We start from the raw sequence: 18853 nt of genomic DNA, 5'->3' as shown, positions 1-18853 counted from the left end.
TTGTAATAGCCATCTTGTTTTGGTATGTTTTCGATCTGAAATCCTGGCTTCCTTTCAACTTATTAGTGGGAGCCTTAACATAAGTGCTTCTTCATATATATTATGAAATCAAAGACAGATCTTATTTTTTCCTCTTGTTTATATCCTTTGTTGTTGTTAGTTGCGAAGTCATATCCAACCCATCATAACTCCACGGATAACGTTCCTCCAGGCCTTCCTATCCTCTATCATTCTCTGGAGTCCATTTAAGCTTACGCCTACTGCTTCAGTGACTCCACCCAGCCACCTCGTTCTCTGTCATCCCCTTCTTCTTTTGCCCTCAATCTTTCCCAGCATTAGGCTCTTCTCCAATGAGTTCTTCCTTCTCATTAGGTGGTCAAAGTATTTCAGTTGCATCTTCAGGATCTGGCCTTTTAAAGAGCAGTCAGGGTTGATCTCCTCTAGGATTGACTTGTTTGTTCGCCTTGCAGTCCAAGGGACTCGCAGGAGTCTTCTCCAGCGCCAGAGTTCAAAGGCCTCAATTCTTTGGTGGTCAGCCTTTCTTATGGTCCAACTTTCACAGCCATACATTGCAACTGGGAAAACCATAGCCTTGACTATACACACTTTTGTTGGCAGGATGATGTCTCTGCTTTTTAGTACGCTGTCTAGATTTGCCATAGCTTTCGTCCCCAGGAGCAAGCATCTTTTAATTTCTTGGCTGCAGTCCTCATCTGCTGTGATCTTGGAGTCCAGGAAAATAAAATTTGTCACTACCTCCATTTCTTCCCCTTCTGTCTGCCAGGAATTGAGAGGGCCGGATGCCATGATCTTAGTTTTCTTAATGTTGAGTTTGAAGCCAACTTTTGCACTCTCCTCCTTCACCTGCATCAAGAGGCTTTTTAGTTCGCTTTCTGCCATTGCCATTTCTCCCGGCAATCTTAATTCCAACTTTTGATTCATCCAGCCCCGCCTTTCTCATGATGTGCTCTGCATATAAGTTAAATAGGCAGGGCGAGAGTATACAGCCTTGCCAGATCCTTTCCCAATTTTGAACCAATCAGTGGTTCTGTGTCCAGTTCTCACTGTTGCTTCTTGACCCGCATACAGGTTTCTCAAGAGACAAATAAGATGGTCTGGTACGCCCATCTCTTTAAGAACTTGCCACAATTTATTGTGATTCACACAATCAAAGGCTTTAGCATAGTCAGTGAAGCAGAAGTAGATGTTTTTCTGGAACTCCCTAGCTTTCTTCATGATCCAGCGTACGTTGGCAATTTGATCTCTAGTTCCTCTGCCTCTTCAAAACCCTGCCTGTACATCTGGTAGTTCTCGATCCACATACTGCTGGAGCCTAGCTTGTAGGATTTTGTCATGCTTTTACTAGCATGTGAAATGAGTGCAATGGTGCGATAGTTTGAACATTCTTTGGCATTGCCTTTCTTTGGAATTGGAATGTAAACTGACCTTTTCCAATCCTGTGGCCACTGCTGAGTTTTCCAAATTTGCTGGCAAATTGAGTGTAGCAGTTTTACTGTATTGTCTTTTAAGATTTTGAATAGCTCAGCTGGAATACTGTCTCCTCCACTAGCTTTATTGTTGCTCAGATTTCTTAAGGCCCATTTGACTTCACATTCTAGGATTGGCTCGAGGTCAGTGACCACCCCATCTTGGTTATCGGGGATGTTAAGCTCATTCTTGTATAGTTTTTCTGTGTAATTTTGCCACCTCTTCTTAATCTCTTCTGCCTCTGTTAGGTCCCTGCCATTTTGGTTTTTTATCATGCCCATCTTTCCATGAAACATTCCATTCATATCTCCAATTTTCTTGAAGAGATCTCTGGTCCTCCCTATTCTATTGTTTTCTTCTATTTCTTTGCACTGTTCATTTAAGAATGCATTCTTATCTCTTTTAGCTATTCTCTGGAATTCTGCATTCAACTGGGTGTATCTTTCTATCCTATTTCTGTGTTGACCATCTGGTGATGTCCATGTGTAGAGTCGTCTCTTGGGTTGTTGGAAAAAAGTGTTTGCTATGACCATCGTATTATCTTGACAGAATTCGATCAGCCTGCGCCCTGCTTCATTTTGTACTCCAAGGCCAAATTTGCCTGTTATTCCGGTTATCTTTTGGCGTCCTACTTTAGCATTCCCATGATGATAAGGACATCATTTTTGGTGTTAATTCTATAAGGTGCTGTAGGGCTTCATAGAACTGGTCAATTTCATCCTCTTCAGCACCAGTGATTGGGGCATAGACTTTGACTACTGTGATATTGAATTGTTTGCCTTGGATTTGAACTGACATCATTCTGTCATTTTGGGAATTGTATCCCAGTATTTCTTTTCCTACTCTTTTATTGATTATGAAGGCTACTCCATTTCTTCTGAGGGATTCTTGCCCGCAGTAGTATACCTGATGGTCATCTGAATTAAATTCACCCATTCCTGTTCATTTTAGTTCACTGATTTCTAGGATGTCGATGTTCAGTCTTGTCATCCCTTGTTTGATCACATCCACTTACCTTGATTCATGGATCTTACAGGTTCCTATGGAGAAAAAATCTTTACAGCATCGGACTTTCCTTTCACCATCAGATACATCCACAGCTGAGTGTCCTTTTGGCTTTGGCCCAGTCGCTTCATTCTTTCTGGCACTACTAGTACTAACCCTCCACTCTTCCCCAGTAGCATTCTGGACACCTTCCGACCTGAGGGGCTCATCAAACCCCATGGGGTTTTCATGGCAAAGATACTGGAGTGTGTTGCCATTTTTTTCTCCAGTGGATCACGTTTTGTCAGAACTCTCTGCTATGACCTGTCCATCTTAGGTGTCCCTGCATGGCATAGTTCATAGCTTCATTGACCTACGCAAGCCCCTTCACCACAACAAGGCAGTAATCCATGAAGGGGTGTTTATATCCTTATGTCAATATAAAGTTTTCAATCCATTTGCTTTTCTACTGTCAAAACAATAGAAGAGCCTTTAATTGTTCAGCTATCTGCAATTGGAATTGGGAATTTGCTCTTGCTCCTAGGGAGACTATTGTGATATGCAAGAAACCAGTTTGGTCATTTACATTAACCAGAAAATGATCACCTAAAGAATCTTGCTTAATTTTTTTTTATTAAGAGCACTTGTTAGAAATAAGACAATATTACCAGCTAAATGTTTGTTTTTCATTTTCTCCATAACATATTTATTTCTACATAATACTTTATTTTTGCATTGTAACAATTGAATTGTGAAGGCCTATTTGTCCTATAGTATAAATTGTTAAAAATATTAGATGGCTCATTAGTATTCAGTAACCTTAGAGGATATTACTGCTGGGAGGAGAAAATAAGTAGAATCCATAGGATTTATTAACAAAAAAGAGCAAGACTATACTGTAACATGAAATTTTTACAATGCATGTTTTGTTGCTGATAATTTTATGACATGTGCTATATATTACTTTGAAAATTGTTTAGGAATAATCAGCTTAAATATTTAACACATTTTTACAAACTTTTCTATAAACATATAGTTACAGTATTGATGCAACTTAATGCAAGAATGACATCAGCATTACATTTTCATTGAGGAAATTATGTCTTTTTCTCTTTAAGTAGATAAAATTATGTCTTTTTCTCTTTAAGTAGATAAAATAAATAAAACAACCTTTTTATCCTTTTATCAAACATTTATCATATTTTTCTGAGTATAAGACGTACCTCCCTTTTTTGGTGAGGAAAACATAATCTGCCTCTGCCTCCCAGCAATTTTGCCTCTTTGCAGCAAACAGCCTGCTTTCCTTTCATTTTTGTTTTCAGCATAGCTTGATTAGCCCAAGGAAAAAAATCTGCTCCCAGCAGTTTACCTCCTTGCAGCAAGCAGCAGAGGCCCACGCAGCAATAGGCAATGGCAATCCCTGCAACCTGAAACAGCTGAGAGTCAGGGACAATCAACTTGTGCTAATTAGGCTGTGCTGAAGTTGAAATGGGCTGTTTCTTCTTGCTGCTTGCTACAGGGAGGCAGAGGCCAAAGGGTGGGGGCCACTGGGTGGGAGGGGCTACATTCGGTGTATAAGAGACACCCAAATTTTCACCCCATTTTAGGGTTATACTTTTATGTCTTATACTCCGAAAAATACGGTAATTAATGTAAGGCATTTGTCAACTTCTTGATTATGTTATTGTCAGCAAGCCAAATTCTTTTCTGCAGTGTGTTTTTTGTTACGGCTCTGGAGTGCTTTATATTCAAAGAAAAAAATGTGCTTTTGAAGTGGGGAGTAGATAGTATAGTGCCAGTTTGCAATTCCTTAAAGAAACTGAATTATCCTTGCAAAAGATATTCTACTAAGTAAATAGCAATATACTGTCTTATTTTGTTACAAGAATGGTTTTGTAAATACCTACTAAGAGTATCTTTTTTCTTTTTCTCTGTCTTTCTTAGAATACAGTATTTAAAACTTGGCCTTTTTTTGGGATTCAATTCTCACATCAACATAAATAATGAGAAACATTTCAAATTCTTCTACTGCCACAAATTCATAAATAGGCATTCAGAGATTTTTCAGAGAGTATGGATTCAATCCTGAATTAGGTCTGTGAGAAATTTTGAAATTGTGAAGACCCAAGATGGATAGTATTGTATTAGACAAGCAAATTTTTTAATTCAATAAATGCTGTCTTTCTAGGATAGAAATGTATTTTACTAATTTGTAAATTAGCTCCACTATTGAGGAGCTTGACAAATAGTATAGTATAGAGCTTTTATCATATGTAAGTAAAAAAACATTTTTTAAAACAAAATCCCTATATTATGGTTGAATATTTTATAGATGAACGCATATGGAATTCTCTGTGTGGCAAGTTAGTGTGTCTTTATGTTACAAAAAAGCACATAAATAGAGCATGTTATATACACAATTTTCTGGCTTAAAAATGCCTCCAAATATGCAGGTGTGGAATGAAGATAAGAATATTTGGTAAAAAAATAAGGGCGCGGGATACAAATAAATAAATAAATAAATAAAAATAATGAATAAATCACTTGCTGCTTTTGTTGTAGTAATACAACTGTTTTAACAGTAACTGTTAAATTAGAATCTTTGTTCTCAAAAAGTTTAACACTAGGTGGCAGAATGATCATAGGTTTAATACAAAACATGCACTGAAGTGTGATTATATCATAACTACAATATTAGTATTCAGTCCTAAGTGTGAAATAGTTGCTAACCACCCTTGCTCATTTTTATATAATATTCATAAAATGTCAATTTGCAATGGCATTATGGCTTTTTATAAATATATTTGTAGATATGGTGAGGGAAAGTACAATAACATGCTTTTTGATGGTACTTTATTTGCCACTAGATGTCACTTTTGTTCTGTGAAATAGCAGATTGCTTTTTTATATTAAACTCTAAAGTACTTGAGAACTTGTTTTGATAGTAGCAGACATTTTAATTTATCAATGAGATTTTTAAAAGAAAAGTATGCTTAGGAGTTATTTAAAAGAAAATATTTGCCTGATATAGATGTCTTTTCTTTTGCTTATAATACCTTATTTTTAAATTCTGGATACTGTGAATAATGGGGAAGGAAAAAATCAGAAATAAAATGTTAGTTAGAAGAGACCTTGGAGCAGGAGACTCTATACCATTTCAGACAAATAGTTGTCCAATATATTGTTAAAAGCTTCCAGGGATGGAGCTCCCACAGCTTCTGAAGACAAGCTATTCCACTAATTAATTGTTCTCATTGTCAGCAAATGTCTCCTTAGGTCTAGGTTGGATCTCTCTTTGATAAGTTTCCATCTGTTACTTCTTGTCCTGTCCTCAGGTGCTTTGAAGAATAGGTCGACCCTCTCTTCTTTGTGCCTCTTAAGCTATCATATCACTCATAGTTCTTCTCTTTGTTAGGCTAGACATACCAAGTTCACATAATTTCAATAAATATTTGTTTGCATTGTGTTCAGTATTAAAATAAAAATTGTTGATATAATGTAAAAAACATAGAACAGTGAAATATTCACTCTGAATAATAAACTTGAACTTTCAGATTTTTGAATTTAAAATTCAAAGTCACCAGTTGAAATTAGTTTTACTGAACTTACTATTGATCATAAGTATTCATAAAAAATCAATAACAAAATTGAAAAATCAATTGTAAAGTAGTTAGTGATGAGTCAATACGAAATGCTTGCATATACTTCTGTTCGTCTTTTGACTGTATTGTTTAAATTATTAAAAAGGACTAATTGTTTTAAATAACAAAATTGTCTGTTGCAGGTGCAAATACTGGCACTATGATGAAAACCTTCTCACCTCCAGCGTTATTATTGTCTTCCATAATGAAGGGTGGTCTACACTCATGCGGACAGTTCATAGTGTAATTAAAAGAACTCCAAGAAAATATCTGGCTGAAATTGTTTTAATTGATGATTTCAGCAATAAAGGTAAACGCATTTAACATTAGTATGAAACCAAGGTTGGATATCATTATCTAGAAAATATGAGTAGCAGAAATATTGAGCTGATATCCACCTCTTTCTGTTCCTATTTAGAACGTAACTTGAGGAATATTGGGCTCTTAATCTTCAGATATCACAGAATGCTTGTCACTGTGACTGTATTAATTTGTGTTCTTTGTATTGTCCATAAATATCATTTAGATGAAATAAGTTAAATACTAAGTCTTTATAAATATATCATTATTCAATTATTTTGCACTGTATTATATGTTGCTACACTATGAACTTCTAAATAAGGTTTTCATTTGATAAATAATGAGATAATTAGGTATCATTTTCAATTTTGAGTTGTATTTTGTGAATGAATTTAATTGAATTGGATAAGGAGCATGGTTAATGGATTAGTAATGGTGGATCCAGTAGATATCCTAAATCAATAAGCTTTTCAGGACGAGTTAATAAGGGTAGACCTTGACTTAACAACCACAGCTGAGCCCAAATTTGTTGCTAAGCGAAACAGTTATTATTTGTCAGTTTTACCCATTTTATGATCTGTCTTGTCACAGTTATGTGAATCACTGCAGTTCTTAAGTTAATATCACAATTATTAAGTGACAGAGAGGGCCTTCTCAGGGTGCCGTCGGCCAGACAATGTTGGCTGGCGACCCCCAGGGGGAGAGCGTTCTCTGTGGGAGCTCCGGCCCTGTGGAATGAACTACCTGTGGGGCTACGTCTTCTCCCTGATCTTCGGACCTTTAAGCGCGAGCTCAAAACCTTCTTTTTTCACCAAGCAGGGCTGGCCTAACGATACTGTTTTTAATTGAGTGTTTTAATGGGGTTTTAAGGGAATTAATTCTATTTTATTAATTTTTACTTAGGAATTTTTAACTTCTTCAGCTTATTGAATCAGATTTTTAATTGTTTATTGTATTTAAATTTTTTTTTATATTTATGTTTTATTTCTGCTGTACACCGCCCTGAGTCTTCGGAGAAGGGCAGTATAAAAATAAAAAAAATAAAAAAATAAAAAAATAAACATATTCCCCATTGACTTTGTCAGAGGTTCGCAAAAGGTGATCACAAGACCGCGGCACACTGTAACCATCATAAATATGAACTAGTTGCCAAGTGTGAAAATTTTGATCATGTGACAATGAGAATGCTGTAATGGTCATTAGTGACTTTTTTCAGTGCCGTTGTAATTTCAAATGGTCACTAAATGAATGATTGATGAATTGAGGACTACCTGTAGATAGCTGTATGTACAATTAGATGTTTTTAAGCTATAGTATGAAGAATTTGTGAAGATTATAGCAGGCAAACCTTGTAGATGACTAAAGTAAATATGTCTGTAGAAATTTAAATAATATCATACATATTTCAGACATTGCATTGTTTTGCTGAAATAGTGCCTCTTTCATTTGGGGAGGATATGCTTATCTCCTTCAAAATCCCAATTCATAATTCCTTGCTACATTGAACAGTAAGAGACTACACAGAATTGTGAATGATCATTTTAATATAGTATTTTAAACATAGCATTCCAGTAAAAAAATAGTAATCAATGTAAATATTTTCTTGTATTTTTAATTATCATAAGAGACATAGAGTCATGAGAAAACGTAAGCACATTCCATGTAAAGATTTGTTTTTCTTGTTTAACATATTTATTTAGCAAGTTTATATTGCTGCCCATCTCATAAAAAGTGACTCTAGGGGCTTAAAAGCAAAATACCAAACCGTATCACAATGTAAAAAAAAAAAATCAGACATAAAGAACAACGGGGGGGAAAGAAAAGAACACAAAGGAATAAAACATAAAATAATCCCAGGATAGCTGGTGGGCAATCATAATTTAGCCTTATTCAGGCACAACACCATGGCACACTATTCAGGCACAATCCCTGGGGTTGATGGAACAATCAGGCTTTCTGGAAGGTGAACCTCATCACCGGGGAAATGATATGTTCTATAGCTGAAACAGCAATCCTGGGTCCCATCAAATGGAAGTCCTTTGTGCAGGACCTGGAGCATAGCTCTTCTGATGATGGGATGGATAGATGTATCCAAGATAATACAGTCTCTCGAATAACGTAGCACCCAGAAGCAAATTGGCAATCAATGCAGCTCATGGAAGAGATACACATAACTGCCCACACAGTCACATTCATTGCTAGCTGAAGCTTCCAGATGCTCTTCAATGTCAGACAGTGATAGACAGTTACAAGAAATACCTACTTGAGGTAGTTTCTGGTGAGGGACAATACCAAGTATTAGAACCAAGGATATACTTAGTTTTCCATAGAAATAGCTTATCTGTTTATTATTTTCAATGGATGATTACAAAGTCAGTTTCATAGTGTCTTTATTCAATTGCATCACTTTTATCTTTGAATTTAAAAATAACCTTCTGACAGATGGTGTGACATTATCTTCAAGCATCCTCTGGTACAATGAAGAATTTATAGTTGATTCTGGGATGTAACTGCCCGGTTCATGATCAGCAAAGCAGTTCCAAAACATAACATTGCCACCACCATGCTTTACAGTTGTATCAGTTTATTCTCCTGCCTGATAGTGTGAGTGTCAAGAATGGGTTAAATATTGTCCTTCCACCCAGAGACTGAGTATCAATTTTGTTGCTATACCCATTGCCTCTCCTTCATCACCACCACAGATACTCAGTCTTGCCCGAGAGAGAATATCTGGACGGATATGTCCAGATACACAGATACAGATATCTGTGTCACAGATACACAGATATATGTCACAGATACACAGATACAGATACTCAGTCTTGCCCGAGAGAGACATATCTGGACGGATCTGAGTAATTAATCCATTCTTGGACTTCTTGGACCTCAAAAAATCAGGTTTTTATGCAAAAATGGCTGTTTGAGCAAGCGGAAGCAGCAGGAGCTTGCCCTGCATTCCTGCTGCCAGAACTTGGCTCCATGCAAGTTGTGCTGGCCAGTCCAGGTTCCCTGGCAGTGCCGCCAACTCCCAGACCCTAAACTTGGGATTGTGGGGATCGAGCTGGCTAGACCAGTTTTGTACTGGCACAACCGCTGACTCACGGAACAGAGCTAGCACGCCCTGCTGATCCAGCTGCGATAGTGCCAGATCGCATTGGGGGATTTTGATGGCAGGTTAATGGGGTTTTAGCTACAGCCGACTTCCCTTCAGCCATTGTCAGCCTTTGCTGACTCATTTGGAGCTCTGCTCAGTTCTCTGGGCATTCTCCTTTCTTCTGTTGGAGCAGAGCCCATAAAAATGGTGGATTGCTGTCTTGTGAATAGACAAGGAGGCAATCACTCTTCAGACCCCCTGGAATCTATCTGTAAGGGGGTGGCTAAATCCTGGTCTGCTTCAGGAAGGGCAGCGATAAAATCAAATCCAAAGCCCTCTGGTCCTCCAGGAACACCAGTGCTGAGGAAAAGGACACTAAAAGGCATCTCAAGGCACTTGAAAAACAGATTGTTAAGGCTGAAAAGAAACGGAGTGAGCAATTAGCTTCCCCCATAGCTGATCCAAGGACTTTGCACGCTTTTCAAATGGAGCAGTTGGAGCAGCTGCAGGCGGCAGCTGAGCCATTTTCATCACTAGAGGGAGCAAGGGAGCTATCTCCTTCTCTGTCTCCTCAGCTTGCCAGCAATGAGACAAATCTGGATCCCTTTTCCTGCGTAATAACAGGCAGACAGTCTGCTTCTGCAGAAAAGCAAATTCCAAATATAACCTTTACTCCCACTTCAGCAGGGCTCCGCTTAGGGGAAGGTCAGGAGCCAGAGGTTTCTCAGGATATGAGTTCCATCATATCTCGAGCTATTTCTCAGGGGATTGCTGCGGGATTGCAGCAATCCTATTGACCAGTCCTTTACCTATTTTATTTGGGGAAGCCTTAGATCTGATCCTAATAGAGAATAAGAAAAGGAAAAAGATTATGACAAACATGTTTCGAAGGGTGGATCGCGGGCCTTCACCATATTTCCAGAGGCCATCTTTCTGGCTTTCAGAAATGGAATTTTCTCCTCAGCATTCATGTATCAACCCCCCGGAACAACAGTCAGAAAGATCTGGGTTTCGGGAGCGTCCGAGGCAAATTCCCCAATCACGGCGGCCCTTTCGTGGAGCAGGAGGTCGGCCTTACTGCACAGCCAAATGACTGTCAAACCGACCCTCCCATCGGGGGCTGATTGGCACTCTATGCCCCTCAGTGGGAGGAGACCATCACAGACAATTGGGTACTCAACTCCGTACAGCTGGGCCTATCTTTGGAATTCTTCTCTACCCCCACCCCCACCCGAACAACTTTGCGGTGCCCTGTCTCTTTAAATGCCAAAAAACGGGAGCTTATGGAATTGGCCATCCAACACCTGTTGGAAATACAGGCCATAGAGCCAGTCCCTCTGGACCAAAGGAGACAGGGGTTTTATTCTATTCTATTCATTGTTCCAAAGTCTTTGGGGGGTGATGGTGTGGAGGGCGATCCTGGATCTAAAAAAACTAAATATACATTTGATCTACAAGAAATTCAGAATGAGCTCACTCCAGTCCATTCTGAAGGGACTGCAGCCGGGTGACTTCCTAGCCTCCATCGATCTTATGGAGGCTTACCTCCATGTGCCGATATTATCAGCACACCACCGTTTCCTGAGATTCCATTACGACCAAGGTCGCTACCAGTACAGGGCTTTGCCTTTCAGCCTGGCCTCAGTGCCCAGGTGCTTCACCAAAGTACTGGTGCTAATGGCTACCTGCAGACGATTCCGGTCAGGATCCAGTGCTACCTTGACGATATCCGCTCCGTCTCCATCTTGAGCAGCAGAGGACATAAGTACGACAATTCGAATTCTGCAGAACCACAGGTTCTCCATCAATTTTATCAAAAGTCATCTTATGCCTACGACTCGAATCCAACACCTGGGGGCAGTGATCAACACCGAGTGGTGCGAGGTAGCTTAGAACAACTACGCTCCATCATATGACCCTTAAGGTCATTTTTCTAGTGGCCATCACATCAGCCCGACACATTTCTGAGCTGGCGGCCTTGTCAGTTAGAGAGGACTTCTGCCTCTTCCATGCAGATAGAGTGATCCTCAGACTTGATCCGTCTTTCATACCAAAAGTTAACTCCTGGTTCCATCGGTCTCAGGAGCTTGTCCTGCCCAACTTCTGTCCGGGTCCTTCCCGTCCATTAGAACGCCATACCTTAGACGTGAGGAGGGCCCTGAAAATCTATATCAAATGGACAGCCAAAGATAGGAACTCAAGAGTCGCTCTTCCTTTCATTTCAGCCAGCCTCTCTGGGATCCCGAGTTACCCGATCTACAATTGGCAGTGCATGCATAGCCCTAGCATACCAATCCAGGGCCTTACCATTGCCTGGCCAGATCACGACTCACTCTACTTGGAGTGCAGCCACAACTGCAGCCTGGGCCACTCAAGCATCCATAGAGAAAATTTGCAGGGCAGGAACCTGGGCTTCCCCATCGCCTTTCGTTAGGCACTATATGTTGGACTCCTTCACATCTGCTAATGCCTCCTTCGGGAGGAGGGTCCTACAAAAGGTGCACTCTGGGGGAACTCAGGACCATGCAGCTCCCCATCCCCTTAGGGTGGTAGGCTTTGGCACATCCCATTCTTGGACACTCACACTATCAAGCAGGAGAAGGAACATTGGTCCTACCTGAGACATTCCTTCTCTGCAGATAGTGTGAGTGTCCAACCCCGCCCTAGCACTGGTGCGGTCTGCGAGGTGGGGATAAGTAATGGCATGTTTAGATTTATTCATATCTACGCCATCATCGAAAACTGGAGCCAGAAGGAGAGTCAAAGGGGCATGGCAACGGAACTGATACTCTGTCTCTGGGTGGAAGGACAATATTTAACCCATTCTTGGACACTCACACTATCTGCAGAGAAGGAATGTGTCAGGTAGGACCAATGTTCCTTCTAGTGGAATGCTGTCTTTGTTTTTCACCAATTGATGTTCAGTTGTTTGGTGATCTTTTAAAACCCCTTCCTAGACTCATAGGCATCTATAATCTTCTGAAGTTATTGGAGAGCTTGTTTGAGCAGGGCATGGTGACACCACAACTTCAGCAACAAAGAAAAAATGAAACTAAATGTCTGAGGTTTTAGGTTCCTTGAGATCCTCTCTAATACTGTTCTCATCATTTACACTTCATCTGGTGCACTTGATTATAATTTTAGGCATTTGAGGTAGTGATAAATACGTTTACTTTGTAAAATGTACTTTTTCCTCATGTAAGGTGTACTTACTTTTTCCACACAAAAATATTTAAGTGATACATACACATTATGTAAATAGTGCATTACATTTGTTATATCCCTTTATTAATGTAATTGAAATAAGGATCTATATCTATATCTTGAAAGATGTTGAAAAAATAAAAAATATTAAACAGTGTCTTTTTTACATGTATATATATTGAAGATATTTTAAGGATCCTAGAATCTTTTGTTTTCAGGGTCAGATGTATTAATAAATTGTAGGTGCTAATATATCCTCTCATCCCATCTTGATTGCTAATAAATGAAGCATTTTATTTTGTGAGTTAAAGTCTCGATGATTTGAGAGGGGTAATGTATGTCAGAGGACAGCTATAGTATTTTATCATTCTTCTGTCAATTGAGTCTATTTTACACTGGTAAGAAGTCTAATTAAAAAATGAAATGGCCTATATACATTTGGGACATATCTAGAAAATTGGTTAGTATTTCTTTTGCTCTTCTGTTGGTAAAAAAGAGTTTAAAATTTAATATATGCCCATGATATATCACAGGTTAATTTTTCAATGTTACAATGTTACATTTTCAATGTTGCCTTTCTGTTTTGTTCTGTGCTTGTGAAATAATCAAGAAATAATTCTTAAGTGAGCTTGCAGCTATACCAAATTTACATAATAAATTTGACATCCTTAACTTTTGGAGAATAATCAAGAAACAATTATTAAATAAGTGTACACTTATCAGTAAATATATCTAAATTACACCTTGAATCTGACATCCTTGATTTTTGGGGAATGTAGATATTTAGTCAAATATATGTTTGTTTTTAATATAGATGTAATTTGTATTGTTAGCTCAACCTTAAATATTTATAACATACATGGAAACCTCTTTTTATCATTTGATAGAACACTTAAAAGAAAGACTAGAGGATTATATTAAGCAGTGGAATGGCCTTGTAAAGATTTTTCGAAATGAAAGGAGAGAAGGTTTAATTCAAGCTAGAAGCATTGGAGCCCAGAAGGCTAAACTTGGAAAGGTAGATTACTGTTTGCTAAATAAAATCCTTCTTTCCATATAGTCTCTATTTTGCTCTTAACCGATATTAATCCACTTTATTATTGTAACCACAGTTCTTAATTGCAAAATTACATTAAAAAAATAAACTCAACATGTATTTTTATAAGAAAATATAAACTAAATTGAAATCTCCTTTCCTCTTTGTTTTTTAAAGGTTTTAATTTACCTTGATGCCCACTGTGAGGTGGCAGTAAACTGGTATGTGCCACTAATAGCTCCTATATCTAAAGACAGGTAATAATTTGCTTATTTCTATCACTCAGGAATCCTTTAAACATTGTAATTTTGTAGTATCCCAGACAGATAATCATTTTTTTAAACGGGTAATTTTCTAACACATTTTTTCAGCTGCCCAAATAGAAGTTTGCAAGTTGGCTGATAAAACTATGCTTTCTCTACAAGACTAATTTAGGAAAAATTCTTAACAATTTTTATCTAAAGTATTCTTAGCACTGTAAATAGTTTAAAGTTCTATTATTACCTGAAGACATTAACTGCATAATTGATTTCACTTGTGATGCAAACAGTTGACAAGTTAATATCCATATTTACACAAACGAAGGCTACATTGAAATGAAGAATAAAAATCTAAGAAAGTAGTCCTCAATGTGCAAAGCAGAATTGCATATGAATTGTCAGAAATAAAAGATATTATTTAAATTGTTCCCTCTCTTTCCTTTTAAATAATTAGTTTGGGTAATTACAGCAGACCACTAGTTTTTGTTTGACAGTGTTTAGAATTCATAAATGTACCTGTTAAAATAGTATATTTGTTAGCTTTAAATCAGGCCCAATGTTTTTAAAAAAATGCATGACATGTTTAAAAATGTATCTGTTAAAATAATATATTTGCAAGCTTTATTTTTTTTAATCGATAACATGTTTAAGAAACTGGCAAAACCATTTGACAGTACCTCTGCTTCATGAAACCAAACAAGACAAATGCATTTAACACCATAATGCCACATTGTCCACAAACATGCAATTTACATTATTTCCTTTGACAATTAATTTTCAAGAATCTATGCAGAAAAAATTAAACATATTCTCAACATTAATTTGAATTAATTCTGTTAATTCATAATCTCTGTTCCTCAGTTTTGTTTTCTAGGAAAAGTAAGTGTATATCTGTGTACTGTATTTATTCAAACTATATTTGGGTAAGGCATTAAAGATAGTAGGTAATCTATTAGATTAGACAGTTTAACCTTGTCTCTTCCCCTTCCATAAATATTTCAGAACTACATGCACTGTGCCTCTAATAGATTACATAGATGGGAATGACTATTCCATTGAACCACAGCAAGGAGGGGATGAAGATGGCTTTGCCAGAGGGGCCTGGGACTGGAGCTTGCTATGGAAACGTATTCCATTAAGCCACAAGGAAAAGGCAAAAAGAAAATATAAAACTGAGCCATATCGGTAAAGAACATTGTTTTGTTCTATTGATCTTTGTTAATTCATGCTTACTTAAATTCTTTCATTTTTCCCCCTTTCTTTTCCATGAACCATGGTTCGTTTAAATGTGCCATATGCCTTCCTTCATCTTCACCATCATCATCCAAAATCCTGCAGAACCACATGTACTGTGCCGCTTATAGATGTCATAGATGGCAACACTTATAATATTGTACCCCAAGGGGGTGGTGACGAAGATGGGTTTGCTAGAGGAGCATGGGATTGGAGCATGCTCTGGAAGAGGGTTCCCCTGACCAAACGTGAGAAGGCAATGAGAAAGACAAAAACTGAGCCGTATCGGTAATCACTAAATGGCTTAAATGTTTTTCTTTTTCTTAAGGATGTACTGACCTATTAAATACTTGCATGATCTTCCATTCTTAAAAATAATGCTTTAAAATAAGCCCTATCTTTTTTCACTAACCTGTGATCAAGCATTTCTAATATAACTAAATTAACTTTTGCAACTTGACTATAGTAAGCTTATCTACTCAATTTTCTAAGCTACATATAATACATAATGGCTGCTTTAGGAATTGTTTAGAATGGATGTTGCAATTTGCACATCCTTCAGATCATTAATGTCTCCTATTTCAATGCATGGTTATTATTCTTGTTGATTAGAAAAGTAATAAGACAGTTCAGGCATCAAAATGGGAAATAGCAAAGCATGTTGGTATCAGTGTAAGTTTGCTGCCCTTCTGACATCTTGGGCCCATTTCCAGTGCATTGAATTGCCTTATATATTATTTTATTTTGCATTGTATATTTTAACACGTTTGAATGACACCGAGATTACTTTCAATTACTTAGTTGTTGTATGATAAAAATATTCTGTAATACTATGCTGAAAGGAAAATCACAACAGAAAAATGTAAATGCTTGCAGCTATTGCCCAGTTTTTCTATTCAGTGCTGGGCCTACCCCAAAAGAAAGTAGAGAACACATCCAGGGCGAAGAGTTTTAACAAAGTTAAAACAGCTGTGTGGCAGGAGAACACCTTGGCCAGAGCTCTCTCAAGCTTGGTGTCAGAAGAAGAGTTGACCAGATTAATTGAAGTATTATTAACACTGATGACAACAAATTGCATGATACATTTACTGTAAATATTTTGATTTTGTTGATTTTTACAATTCTCTTTAATTTGTTTTCACCAATAAAATGGATGTTCAAAAAGAAAATATACTTACCTGGAAAGGAATAAGATTATTCTAATTTCACTTTCCCCTGTCCCCGTATTAATAGACTATGGTTCTGCTTTGATTCAATTATTCTTCACTAACAATGCAACCTAGCTTATTTTCTTTTCTTTTCAAAGATTCTTTCCCTTTAGAAATGTTTTTTATCATTTCCTGCAGTTTTTAAAAATGGATGCGTTGTTTTTATTTTACTTCATGATTTATAGAGTTTGATATATTTCATTGAAATTATGAAGCTTTGATAAATTAATTAAACATTTTTGCTTTCTAGCAGAAAATATTTTGACCCATTCTCAAATCCCACTATTCAATAAAGGTTTTTCAATAGTTTATAGCAGAAACTTCAATAGCATTCCAGTCACTTGGCCCACTAAGAGCTTTTTTAACCTTTATGTGTTTTAATCTATTCTGAATTGATACAATTATTGGCACATGATGAATAATGCCTCCTTATGTAAAAAATAAAGCAAACTGTAATACTTTTTTTCCTTTTAAGCTTGGAAAAGGAACTGTTCCATTCTAAGATTTTTCCTGTGTGTTATTGTTTAAAATTCTTTGAAAGAAAGAATTAAACATCTAATTGTTTCAGTATTCCTAAATTCTAATTATCTTATTGTGACTTCAGAATCAATGCTTTATAATTTCTGCATATCTAAATTATTCCCTGTTTCTTTAATAAAATAATTTATGACATACTGCATGCAGACTCTTTTTGTTTTATCTTCTAGATCGCCTGCCATGGCTGGTGGATTATTTGCCATTGAACGTGATTTCTTTTTTGAGTTAGGCCTCTACGATCCAGGTCTACAAATCTGGGGTGGTGAAAATTTTGAAATATCCTACAAGGTAAACAAACAGTCATTCCAGAGAGTCTATTACCATTTTTCAATTAAATGTGTGATCATTTTTCGTGACCTTCATTGATAAAGGGACTAAGTGACCATTCTTATAACCTGCTTCTAGTTAAGCTTATATAGACAGTTACATAATACTCTTTCAGTTATGTAATCCTTCATTATGGATAATCTTACATTTATTTTTGTTTTGTTTTATAATTTAAGGCCAATATTTTGTTTCTTGGGGTTTTTTTTAGCCAAGTATAGCTGTAGGACTTTTAAAAATAGCACATTTAGTGACCTAGAATTTATGCCTTATTGGCTAAAATTTTGGGAGCTGGCTTACAAAGAAATTTGCATAGGTGAAGTTGGAGAACTCTTATATATAAGACTTAAAATATGGCACTTCTTTTTTAATAACCACTTTGTAATTTTGAAGTTTGAACAATGTACAGCATTGAATAATGCTGTACATTGTATAATATTAGATTCAAGCAAATCAGGAGTCAAATTGAATCACTTCTGTGACCCTGAAAGTTGTATCTATATTTTTTCAAAGTGAATTACTGTAAATTGTTGGCTAGATGGAAGACTGTCAATTTCACCATACATGTTGTAGTTTGTCATTGGATAATCTTTTTGATGAAATGATACCAAAATACATAAAAAAGAAGTCAATTTATGAACTAGAGCAATATTTTTGAGTAAGCCTACACAGATATAAAAATATTTAAAATTTAAAATTATCTATTCTGTTAAACTATTCAGAATGATATCAAGATTTTGGTAACAAAAAACCATTATTGATATAATATCTTCTAAGTCTCTAGCCACATCTGGGTTTATTTCAGTTAAATCTTGCTAATAAAGTCAGAAATTATATTTCTTTAGTTTGCAAAAATGTAATATATCAACTTGGAACCTAATGAACATTAATAACACTATGGTCTGAAAAAATAATATGGTTCAGACATATTGAATTTTTTTGTTTTAAGGTAAGACTACAAAATGAAATGAATCTCTAAAACAACTTGCACATGACTTCATAATTTGGAATAAATCCAGTTCTTATAGCCTTGACTATTTTATTAATATTGAACATTACTTATATATATTTTTTTCTTCCAGATAAAATGTAACCGCTCATTAGATTTAATTAGGGAAGACATATTATTTGGTCATTTTGGTAGTAAAGTTGAGAGTACAGTTCAATTAAATGTTTTCTGTATAGTGTTGACTTGGTAAAATCTCCTTGTATATTCAGATTTGGCAGTGTGGAGGAAAGCTACTGTTTGTGCCTTGTTCTCGTGTTGGGCACATATATCGTCTCCAGGGATGGCAAGGGAATCCACCTCCAGCTTACGTTGGATCATCTCCTACTTTAAAGGTAATGCTTATGTTACCGTTAAAATGTTAATAATATAAATCTGCTACATCATTTCATGCTAATAATTGAATTAAATTAAACCTGTATAGGTTCACACCAGATTTATTTACTTATTTAATGTATGGCATACGATGTCAGGGAAATCTACACATGCTAGACATGTAATGCAATCCGGACAGTCTAAACTGCTAGTTCATTCTGTT

At 36.7% G+C, this 18853-nt stretch overlaps 1 protein-coding gene across 6 annotated transcripts in view; it reads left to right on the top strand.

Annotated features, from left to right (window-relative positions):
* Window positions 1-18853, top strand: part of GALNT7 (polypeptide N-acetylgalactosaminyltransferase 7) — a 62547-nt gene that overhangs the window by 25659 nt on the left and 18035 nt on the right. For 3 of the 6 annotated variants that reach the window (XM_058192626.1, XM_058192625.1, XM_058192628.1), the window contains exons 3-9: window positions 6257-6423; window positions 13599-13729; window positions 13925-14004; window positions 15010-15192; window positions 15346-15528; window positions 17156-17273; window positions 18528-18650. In XM_058192626.1, the coding sequence (XP_058048609.1) occupies window positions 6257-6423; window positions 13599-13729; window positions 13925-14004; window positions 15010-15192; window positions 15346-15528; window positions 17156-17273; window positions 18528-18650 (985 nt within the window). The remainder of the gene's footprint in view (window positions 1-6256; window positions 6424-13598; window positions 13730-13924; window positions 14005-15009; window positions 15193-15345; window positions 15529-17155; window positions 17274-18527; window positions 18651-18853) is intronic. The other 3 variants (XM_058192631.1, XM_058192629.1, XM_058192630.1) reach the window with 2 other exon arrangements.

Source organism: Ahaetulla prasina, chromosome 8 (genome assembly GCF_028640845.1).
Source record: "Ahaetulla prasina isolate Xishuangbanna chromosome 8, ASM2864084v1, whole genome shotgun sequence".
NCBI classification, from domain to species: Eukaryota; Metazoa; Chordata; class Lepidosauria; order Squamata; family Colubridae; genus Ahaetulla; species Ahaetulla prasina.
Note: the sequence above shows the minus strand (reverse complement) of the source record. Positions and strands in the feature narration are given on the sequence as shown.